Below are 11,827 nucleotides of genomic sequence, written 5' to 3'. Positions count from 1 at the left end.
AGGGTACTTGGAGGGAGTGATGGAGTGGGGTAAGGAAAATAATTTAACTTTTACTTTTTTAAAATTTGTTTTCATAAATAGTAACAATTTAATCTTTAATTTTTAATAAATATTAATAGTTTATTATTTAATTTTTGTTAATGTGAAATATTTTATATCCATGTGGAACGTATCAAAGTTTTTCTGATAAAAAAGAGTGTATTACACACACCACTGTGGTGTGTTTCTCAAACTAAAAAGTGATAGTTTAGATATGAAACTTACACTTTAAATAGTTTAGATATGAAACTAAAAGATATAGAATAATTTAAGTATGTTTTTAACATTTATTTTTCATATTTTTTCTAAAATTAAAAGAAATCAATTACACATAAAAGTCGTATGAAATAAATTAATTAAACTTTCAATAAAAAGAACAAGTTCAAGGAAGATGGCTTCTTTTTTTTCCAATTAATTACTTCATATCAAAGAAATAGAAATGATAGTACAAACTTTTACATAAGCAAATCATCTAAATAATTCAAATGTTTTCAAGATTACAAATCTTATATTTTTTTAAAAAATTATTCATAAAAAGTATTCTTTATTAGTCTGGGGTTGTGATTTTTTTCGTAAAGATGATTTCTCTATTTTAATATTCGATGAATTCATAATAGATCCAAAAGGGTTTTGTTCTATTCCATACCTATCATTCATCAACTACCGTATTTTTAACTATATACTATAAAAAAATATTATAATTTGAGATGATGTTATTTCCAAATAAGAGACCAGAAACCAATGATGGTGAGCCAATTGGTCAAGGGTCGAACGCACCTTTTTTAAAAATATAAACAATGAAATTATCCTGATTAGTTAGTCTTTAACAATAGAATATTACTTTTAATAGCGGCAGGAGTCAAAATTTTCATCAACTAATTCAAAATATAGAAAAGTTAAACACACAATTAATTAATGGTCGGGTTTCAATATCTATCATAATTTTCACCGAAGAGGGTTCATGTAACATCATGCTAGCTCCCGCTCATGACTACTAACTCCTAAGATAGAGTAATATATAAATTCTTCAATTCAATTTATTTATTTAATTTTAACTTAACAAAAAATTTATGAAAGTAGCAGATTTGAAATTAAAATGACCTTTGACAATTAAAAATAAATAGGACACAAATTTTAAGTACATGGTAAAAGAAACCTTTAAAAATGAGAATAAAGGGACAAAAAAAGTTATTTAAGTTTATGATCTTAAATGTCATATAAATGGAAAGTAAAAATTAAAGAGTTGATATAGAAAAAATAGTTAAAATAGAAATGTAAATACAAAACCTGAAAAAATACCTGACAATCATAAAATAATAAACACATACTAGTACTACAAAAAAAATAAAAATTCCAGCTATTGGACTCTGAAAAAAATGTAGTTTGGTATGGGCTCCAATTAGCCTCAGAATTATTTTTATTTTTTTCTGATCAGAACTATTTGTTGATGACAAATCACAATCTTTCAAGGAAACAAGTTGCACCAATAATGCCTTGTTCAGATCTGCTTTTACTTCATCTTCCAGATAAATTTATTGTACATATATAATATATGTATCACTATTTATAATTATAATAAGTTAATATCATCCTACGTAAATATCGAACGCGAGTAAATTGTTACACCTCTCTTACGTCCTATTCATTTTGATATATAACTACATAAGCTAAGAAAAGTATATAGTACTAATATATTAAGACAATTGCCAGTGAATCATGAAGTGAACATATTTTCACCTTCTTCTTTTTTTTTTTAACATAAATTCATAAATTATGAATCACATCCATTTCATTGGTGCAGAGAATCATAGAATGATTAAGTGAAAGTACCATGTATTTAATGAGTACTCTGTATTTATTATTTTTATTTTTAGTATATAGATGTAAACACTAAAACACAATAATTATTAAGTACCTAAATAAATGCCCCCAACCCCTCTAAATTTTGTTTACAAATGGAATAGGATTGGGGATTATATATAGCCAGTAAATTAATTTTAATGCAGGCTTATTAAAAACTTTACAAACTTGTTTTTACTTTAAATAAATTAATTAAAGGATAAAATAAATAAAATAATTAAACCCCTCTTTCTGAATAACTATATTTTTTTTAATAATGGACGGAAAAATACAATTAATCAAGTGGTAATTAGGGTAATAATTATATAATATATAAATGCAGGCTGTTCACATCATATGTTATATATTTTTTGGGTCATATAATATGTCAATTCGCTGTACCTGAAATAATATTTAAAATCCAATCATACAACATACAAGTGTACGTGCCACGTCACCATTAATATTTACTAATCTAAAATCTTGCCCTTAAGTATTATATATAAATAGAAACCTTTGGTCCCTGTCTTATTCCTCAAAAAAATAAATAAATATATTTTTTGTGTTAAAAATCTTCTGATTAGTATTAATTAAGGAGATTAAGATCTTCATCTTGTTCAATTAATTGTAGCTATGGATTGTATTTACAAAGATCCAAATGCTGCAATTGAAGAAAGAGTAAAAGATCTTCTTTCTAAAATGACAGTTGAAGAAAAAATTGGTCAAATGACTCAGATCGAAAGAGCTGTTGCTAATCCTTCTGCTATTAGAGATCGTTGCATTGGTAATTCATTTTAAGCTCCATTAATCCTTTTATTAACTTCCTAGTGTTTATGGGGTTTTTTTGGCACTGATTTTGAGCTCCATTCCCGATTGTTCGACCCGTTTTAATTTGTTTGTTTGATTTTAACTTTTTAAGTTCTGTGGTTTTAAATTAAGTGCGCGTTCGATCATGTTTCATTCTGAAATTTGAAGAAGAAGAAAAAGTAGTTTTGGTTTTTCAAAGTGAAAATGATATTTCAAAATTGGAGTTGTGTTTATCTGCGAATACAAATTTAAGTTGCTTTTTTACTACTTATTTTCGTTGTTTTAAAAAAGTTTAAAATTCTGGAATTTATGGTCAAGCAAATATATCATAATGTAATCTTTAATCTTGTGGCGTTAGATGTATATGTGAAAAGTTGAAATTGGAGAGTTGTGAACAAGGAAAAGAAGTATTTTTTTTTTAATAAACAGACTAAAAAGGAAAGTAAGACAAATAGATTGAAACGGATGAAGTATTATTTATGGGTTTTTGATTGTTGAATTATTTTTTTTTTTGGAAATTTTTGTAGGGAGTGTTTTGAGTGGAGGTGGAAGTAGACCATTTGAGAATGCAGAATCAGGTGATTGGGCTAATATGATTGATGGGTTTCAAAAGGGTGCAGTTGAGTCCAGACTTGGCATTCCTATTTTCTATGGGACTGATGCTATTCATGGCAATAACAATGTTTGGGGTGCCACTATTTTTCCTCACAACATTGGGCTTGGTGCCACCAGGTTAGTTATTAGTACATGATTTGTTTCGCCTTGATGGACAAAGTGACTTGATACCTGTGTCGTATAGATTGTGCCTTTACGGAAAATAAACAATGATTAGGTGGCAAATATCTTTAGCTCAAACTGTATATGTATAGTTTGGTAGACAATTATATGATAAGTTGCTAGTGTCGACTTAAAATCTTGAATCTGCCTATGCTTGTATGCATAATTTGTGAAGTGGATTTGGTATATTATTGCAGAGATGCTGATTTAGTAAGAAGGATAGGAGAGGTGACAGCTCTTGAAACCAGGGCATGTGGATCTCAGTATGCTTTTGCGCCTTGTATTGCTGTAAGTCAAAAAGAATTTTCACTCATCTCTTTGTGATTCGACTTTATTATTGCTATTTTCGGAAAAAATGATCCGGTTTGATGCTCGTAGCATTGGATATCAATTTGGAATGAAGTAAGATCTTGAGAAAATTTTGTTCTTTCTTGCCATAAAAGCAAAACTAACATTTATACCTACCAATGTAGTTTTTCCACAAGTTACTAGTTTTCCATACCTTAAAAATGTCTATCGGACATTTGTGGAACTACAATGGGTATGATGTTTAACAGTGTCTATGTAAAGGAATTTATTCTGATATTGATATTGCAAGATTAAGCTGATTTGTAGTCTTTGGGTACTCCTTCTGGGGAGTCGGGACACATAAAATGAAATACTAGTTTCTCCTAAATGGAATTTAACCATTTCGTAATTGTAGGTTGCAAAAGATCCTAGATGGGGAAGATTTTACGAGAGTTACAGTGAAGATACTGAAGTTGTAAGAAAGATGACCTCCCTCGTCTCGGGCTTGCAAGGTCAGCCACCAGAAGGACATCCATATGGCTACCCTTATGTTGCTGGAAGGTAATGATGTGCACTAGAATTGAATTTGTCAATTGTTATCTCTGTAATTTTCGTTACTTCAAATACAGAAATGTTGATACTAGTTTCTAAATTTCAGAAATTCTGTCATGGCAAGTGCAAAGCATTTTGTTGGTGATGGGGCAACTGAGAATGGAACAAATGAAGGAAATACAATAGCATCGCATGATGATATGTTTAATATCCACCTAGCACCATATATAGACTGTATTGCCCAAGGAGTTTGCACTGTTATGGCCTCCTACTCCAGCTGGAATGGAGACAAAATGCACTCTCATCGATATCTTTTAACTGAGGTCTTGAAAGAAAAGCTTGGATTCAAGGTAAACAATGGGACGAAAGTTATAAGCCTGCGATGTTGAGAAGCTTTGTTATACTATTAAAAAGCAATATTCTGGTGCAGGGTCTCCTGATTACAGACTGGGAAGCACTTGAACGGCTTACTGATCCTCATGATGCTGATTATCGTCAATCCGTCAAGTTAACCATTAATGCTGGAATTGATATGGTAAAGTTGAATTAAAGCTTGTGTTGGAAGCAAATAATAACATCCTTTTGTTTTAGCCTAATTCATGCTATCTGTTTGCATTTTGTGAATATTTGCAGGTAATGGTGCCATTTAGATATGAATTATTTTTGGAGCAGCTGCTTTCACTGGTAGAATCAGGGGAGATACCGATGACCAGGATAGATGACGCTGTTGAAAGAATCTTGAGAGTCAAATTTGTTGCTGGATTATTTGAACATCCGTTTACAGATAGATCATTGATAGATTTGGTTGGTTGCAAGGTAGTCCTACTTATTTCTGTTGCCTTTTGGAATAAGTTTACAGTTTTAAGAGTACAACATCATCTCATATTGGTAACAATCGCGTAACATGAGTAGGAAAGAACTATTTCTTAGAAGAAATACCCTTCGCCAAATGCTCAAGTTTTAATGAGATTACATGTTACCAGTATTTGTTTTAATCAGTTGCTGAAGTTCTTCGTAAGACTCTTCTATGGTTGTTCTTTATATGAATTGTAAATAGCAGTTTATATGTATGTCTTGCATTAGAACAACAGTGATTCTGCATTTCACCATCTTGGATCTGTTTTGAGTCTGGTTATTTTGTCACATTGTTTTAGGCACATAGAGAGCTAGCACGTGAAGCTGTTCGCAAATCCTTAGTTTTGTTGAAAAATGGGAAAGATCCAAAGAAACCATTTCTGCCTCTAGATAAGACCGCCAAAAAGATCCTCGTTGCTGGAACTCATGCTGATGATCTTGGGTATCAATGTGGAGGATGGACAGCTACTTGGACAGGACTCAGTGGCAGAATCACAGTTGGTAAGTAGTTTTCGATTACAAGTCTCTCCCTAACATGATTCTTATAAACTATCATTTGTAGTTACTTCATTAATTATCGTAATCTCAACTAGTTAAATCATCCATTTTTTATAGGCACAACCATAATGGATGCAATAAGGGAGATGTTGGGTGACAAAACAGAGATAGTCTTTGAACCAAATCCTACTGCAGAAACTTTTGCTAGTCAAGACTTCTCTTTTGCTATCGTGGCGATTGGTGAAGGTCCATATTGTGAAACTGGTGGTGATGATCCAGAGCTAAAAATCCCATTTAACGGAACAGAAATTGCAACTTTTGTGGCTGACAGAGTTCCCACGGTGACAATTCTCATTTCTGGAAGACCTATGGTTATCGAACCACCACTCTTGGAAAAAGTCGATGCATTTGTCGCAGCTTGGTTGCCTGGAACTGAAGGAGCTGGAATCACAGATGTCCTTTTTGGAGACTATACATTTCAAGGGAAACTACCAGTGACATGGTTTAAAACTGTTGATCAAATTCCAATGCATGTTCACGGGAATTCAAATCCTCTATTTCCTTTCGGATTTGGTCTTACATCCTAAACAAGATGAACTTAAATGCTCAAACGAGACAGCCATGGATTCAACATCACCATACCAGCCAGGAATTCTTTCGTTGAGGTCCTCGAGGAGAACTTCAACTGTATTCTTGCTCCTGAATGGAGAAGTTAAATAGATCGGAATAGCCATATATTACAGTTGTATCTCAAATAACAAAAAAAAAAACACAGAAGCTACTGCTTACTACTAGCTGTATCTTCATGTATGATGTTCAATCAATATTATGAATTCATGATGGTTATCTCAATTCTGAGTTTTCATTTCGCCTTTTTCCTATTAACTATGTATCGTAGCCTCTCTCTGTTACAGCCTTAACAGGAACGTATATTCAAATGATGGTATGTGATATGTCCCAAAGCTTTGGCTCAGTGGTAAGAGCACAATACGTGATGTATGAGCTGTGCACATGTCACAAGTAGAGGAGCAGATCCATTATCGACCAAGTTTATCTCAGCTGGTCTATGGAGATTATAAAAAAAAAGGATTCTTTTTCTCTGGTAAAGAAGAAAAGCCCCTACATGAGATCATTCAAAGATCTCTCTGGTCCACCGCAAGACCCCAGCTAACTTTTTTTGGACCATATCAGCATCATTTGTAAAATGTAAACAAGGTCCTCTGCTTGATCCCTGGGAATATCTTCCAAGAACAAGAATCAGAATATTGTAATCCGAACGTATATTTTTTTAAAAAAAAAAAAAAAACAAGAGAAACAACTTTTTATATGCCGAAAGTGTTCAGGTATTGGACTTTTATGTGTGGCTGTAGTTGGTGAAAGAGGAGATGAAAATTGGAATAAATTGACTTAGTGGCTTCTCTTCTACAACTTGCAAATTATTTTTATGCTCTTCTCTTTTTTTTCCTCATAAAAGAATGTTTACTTTTTGTCATTTCCTATATTCAACTGTTTTAGTAAAACCAACTAAGCATATTGCTCTTGATGAGCTTAAGTTTGAATATACTAAGAAAACTAGATGCTATTTGTCTTTCTAGAAGTTGCTTCAAACTGAAAATAGTTATCCTCACTCAGTGTTTACATTATACCGCGATAACAGTTATTGATATTTGTCTACTAGTTAGACATAAAAATAAAATAGTGAGAGATTGAGTGATGTAATGAAAAAAAAAGTTTAATGTCCTTTGTTTCCATGGAAGAGGCAATGGCTAGCACCAAAAAAGGACAGTGAAATCTTTGTTTTCTTTTTCATTTTTTTTAAATAATGAAAAAAAAAAGAGTTGGTATGATAAAGTATAGTATTAGATTACAAAGCAATCATATAGGCTATTGATTAGAAAAATAGTACAACACTCGTGCAATACTCATACCAAAATTGACTAATAAATTTAAGAAACTTTTGAAGTGAATGTATCAAAAGAGAAAGTCATTGCAATTGATTACCAAAACACCAAAAGAGAGAAAATTAAGTTTATTTTTTAAGTAGGAGAAATCTGCTATGAATCTTACTTTTGTACTCTTAGATTATGTTAGTTTACTAATTAATCAATGTTTTACAAGTTGTATCTTTATTTTTCAAAAGGATCTTCAAAAAGGATACATAATCTCCAAGAAAAAGGTAAGGTAGGGGGTAGATTTTGGATTATAGGAAGGTTTGAAGAATAGGATGCTTGAGTTAGTGGAGTGTAGACTCAGCTTCTACTAGAAAGCTTGCCAATCAAATAAACAGAAACGGATTCAGAATTTAAACTTGATGCATTCAATTTTTATGAGTTCATATTTTAATACTCTTTAGTGATTTTGCGCATATAGTTCAGTAAAAAAAATGCAGGGATCAACAGACCTCATGGAGTGCTTACTGACTCAGCAAATTTGCACTCACCATCCAATTGCAGTGCTTCTTTGTCCAGTCTAATTTGCTTATTATCTTCAAGACTCTGCCAAAAGCAGGTACCATTTATCCTTTAAAACCAATTATACGTCAACCGCGACATACCCAATATATCCCCACAAGTAATTAAAGTCAGAGGAGGGTAGAATAGATGCAAACGCACATCTTTCCTACCTTTGGAAGTATTGTTTTCAATTGATCATCGGCTCAAGGAAAAACATATCAACGGAGAGACTAAGGAAAGCATGACAAAGCATTCGGGAAAGAAAACAAAAAGTACTACTCTTTTCCAAACACGCTTACATCTTTCGAAAATATTGAGTACTTCCTCTCCTGAGTCAGAAGTACTACTTTTTTATTGTTCCATCAACAAGGAAACCTTTGCATTCAAAAGAATAGGCCATATCAGCTAGGAATATCCAGTGTCACTACTACCAACAGTCAAGTTTCCAACAGATTTTTATTTGTCTATCGTTTTCATTTCGAGTTTCTAATAATGCCATGATCTTCCTGAAATGCACAAAATGATATAAGGAAATAGCAGTTAATCAGATCATCTCCCTTGCGTCTCTTGAATTCTATTATGCCCTCGAAAGGATTTTACAGGTTTCGGTTCGTTCCTCTATACTCATCTTATATGAAGTCCACTTGTACTATGGTTTTGAAGTACAGACTACAGAGAGTTAAGGATTTTTTCTGGACTTCCTAAAAGGACACACTAACTCATGGCTTACTTGAAGTGCCAATCAACATATTCACAAGACAAGAGAGACCGTTAAAAGCAGAAACAAAAGCTAACATACTGAATTGAAAATAAGCTCTTTTTTTTTTCTTAAGGCACTGATCAAAGTTCTGATATTTTCGATATGCCTGTGTTATGCTTGATGATACGGATGTGCTGATTGTAGCTGAAAATTCATACTTTGAGATCCGAAGTATGGCTCATGCATACCACCTCTTTGTAAACTTTGGGTTTGCATTTTAGTGTTCCCATAAGAGTTTCCTCCATAAAGAGCTGGGGACATGAACAAACTTGCTTGTGCAGAATTGAAGCCCGTGGCTGTCCCATTATTGACCTGACTCCACTGAAATGGCATTTTGTTCATGACATTAGCAGCCGATTTTGGCTGCTGGGAAATCATAGTGGATTGATCAGGTGAAGTTGGTTTCTGGTAATCTGGTGAAAGCGTTTGATTATCGTTGAGATTTATTGTTGTAATGTCATGAATACTCGCCCGCCTTTTATCTTTTCCACCAGAAAGTTGTCTAATGAAGTACTTCTGAGCATGACTAGCCACTTGAGTTGGAGTTCTAGTAACAACAAAGTTACGCGAAATGTTCCTCCAATCACCCTTTCCATACTTTTTAAGCCCCATTAGAAACAACCTATACAAGAATCAAGCAAATTCCCCTGTCAATAATGAATGCTTGATCATACAAAACATCAACAATCTTTAGAACTTAACAAATCAGAACCAAGTCCAAGGCTACATATCAGCTTCCTCAGCAATCAAGATTCATAAGCAACAGTAAAATTAATATTTTTACTACTTTTCAGGGGTTTTCACATGTATGCGGAAAATAATAGGTTCAATTGAATCTGCGCCTATCACTCTAGGTCCGCCTCTAAATTGTCAACTTGTCACATATTGTTTATTAGCTGGCAGTTCATTATTCCACTGCCTACCATATTTTGCCAAGTTGTTTAGTGCACTAAAAGTGATATAGGGATACAAAAAACAAGAGAAAATATATAGGGTGGTCCATACACAAAGTAGCCAAACATGCATTAAAAAAAAAAGTCACAGTAAAAAGCAACACACACAGACACACACAATAGAGAAGAAACAATCATGAAGAAATTAGAATTAAACTCACTTATGTTCTTCTTCTGTCCATGGAATACCCTTCTTCCTCTCTTGTTCTGGTGGCCTATTAGACAAAGGCCTTTTACCTCCAACAACATAAGATTGTTTATATCCATCAAAACTATGACTATTCCCCCATTCTAATGTAAAAGGTGAAGTACTATAACCAGGAATAGTAACTAATCCAGCTTCTATTCTGCTCACATCATCTTCTAATTCTTTATATTGCCTCATCACATCAACAACTGATTTCCCTGGAACCATTTCTGCAACTCTATGCCATCTATCTGGTGTATCTTTATCAAACAAGGCAAGTGCATCCTCAAAAGCCTTATTTTCAGCTGGAGTCCATTTTGTGCTCTTACCCTCATCAAGAAACCAGCTTGGATTTGAAAGGTAAGGAGCTGGTGATAGAATCTCCATAACCCCAACACTCAAAAAAAGGTCAAAGTTTCACAGAAGGGGAAAAAAGTTAAAAGAAAGATAGTTCAAGACAGCATTTTTATGAAAAAGATTTGAACTTTGAAGAAACAGAGGAAGATTTGGGGGAAAAACCCAAGATGGAAAATGCAGAGATGTGGGCTTTTTACAATGGGAAAAAAAAAATATCAGTGTTAAATCAAGAAGTCAGCATCTATAAAAGGAATCAGAATACCCTTTTAACCATAGAGCCACCTCCCCAACCTGAGGAATCTTGAAAAGACTCTAACTTTTCAATGTCAAAAGAAAAATCCTAGATGTTTTGATAATCTTTAAAATAAATAAAAGGGGTTAACTAAAACAGACAAAGATTATCTCAGACCAAGTTAAAATCCAAGAAAATATTCTCATTAAGATCTGAACCCACTGAACTTTACATAAACAGTAAAAGCAAGAAAGTTAGAAGGCTAATTAACCCTGAAAATGAGTTAACTTTCTAGAATTAAACCTCACTAGCTTGTGAGAAAAACAAAAAGCTGAAAATTTTGTGGAACCCCAAGTGAGTAAACAGTACAAAGACTCTGAATTTGAGAATTCTTGAGGAAGTAAAGGAAAAGAGCAGATGAAAATTTGTGTCTGCTTTCTTCCTTTTTCCCTTTATGACTGAACAAAACAAAGAAAAAGAGAGAGAAAGCAAGAAAAAGATGGTAAACAAGAGGACCAACAAGAAATAAGTATAAACAAGCTATAAGCTTTTTAGAGAAATTAATTTAAATTTACTTTTTCCCAAAAATTTAAAAATGAAAAAAATTATTGGAGTTTGAAGGAGAGAGAGGAGATGAAGGTGGTGAATTATGATTGGATGAGAATGGTGCTTGTGGATACTGCAACTTATTTGCAAAAAGTTTTCTTATTATAGCACACACTCCTTCTACCCCTCTTTTTTAATTCAAAATTACAAACTTATTTACGTGACACAATTGAAATTTTGAGATTGTCGAAAGTTTATTGAAAACTATTATTTTTACATCTCACTGCATAGATAGAGGTAGAATTTGTATACATTTTATTCTTCTTTAGACCTTACTTTACATGAATATATTGAGTATGTTACTATTGTTGCTGAAATTTCGATATTTAAACCTCTAAATTTTGACTATGCAATTTTAGCATAGAAGTTTAAAATTTATATATCTGAAATCTACATATAAAGTACTAGAAATCACAGTGATTTATAATTTAAAATATTTAAAAATATTTCTATCAAAGAAAAACTAAATTGAGTCTCAAAATTTCAACGGCAAAAGTCTTCCCTGCCAAAAAAAGAACAATTGGGAAAGTTTTAAAATAAGAAAAAGGAGTATTAAAATAGGAAAATATACTCTCTTTAGTTTATACTTTCGCTGTCTCAATTTTCATTATGCACTTTGACTAT

At 32.6% G+C, this 11,827-nt stretch overlaps 2 protein-coding genes across 2 annotated transcripts; one reads left to right on the top strand and one right to left on the bottom strand.

Moving 5' to 3' along the window:
* The first annotated feature begins 2,403 nt into the window (after positions 1-2,403).
* Positions 2,404-6,413, top strand: LOC107023124 (beta-glucosidase BoGH3B-like). Its single transcript, XM_015223697.2, has 9 exons — positions 2,404-2,662; positions 3,213-3,417; positions 3,660-3,750; positions 4,166-4,311; positions 4,409-4,652; positions 4,733-4,837; positions 4,936-5,118; positions 5,457-5,658; positions 5,773-6,413. The coding sequence occupies exons 1-9, from the start codon at positions 2,512-2,514 to the stop codon at positions 6,240-6,242; spliced, it is 1,797 nt and encodes a 598-aa protein (XP_015079183.1). The 5' UTR covers positions 2,404-2,511; the 3' UTR covers positions 6,243-6,413.
* Positions 6,414-8,410: 1,997 nt separating this feature from the next.
* On the bottom strand, positions 8,411-11,252 carry LOC107023125 (transcription factor DIVARICATA-like). The gene is made up of 2 exons (XM_015223698.2): positions 9,983-11,252; positions 8,411-9,490 (listed from the first exon to the last, which is right to left on the bottom strand). Exons 1-2 carry the CDS (start codon positions 10,393-10,395, stop codon positions 8,980-8,982), a joined length of 924 nt encoding a protein of 307 aa, XP_015079184.1. The 5' UTR covers positions 10,396-11,252; the 3' UTR covers positions 8,411-8,979.
* Between the last annotated feature and the right edge of the window lie 575 nt (positions 11,253-11,827).

Source organism: Solanum pennellii, chromosome 6 (assembly GCF_001406875.1).
Source record: "Solanum pennellii chromosome 6, SPENNV200".
NCBI lineage: Eukaryota > Viridiplantae > Streptophyta > Magnoliopsida > Solanales > Solanaceae > Solanum > Solanum pennellii.
This window is presented reverse-complemented; position numbering and strand designations above follow the sequence as displayed.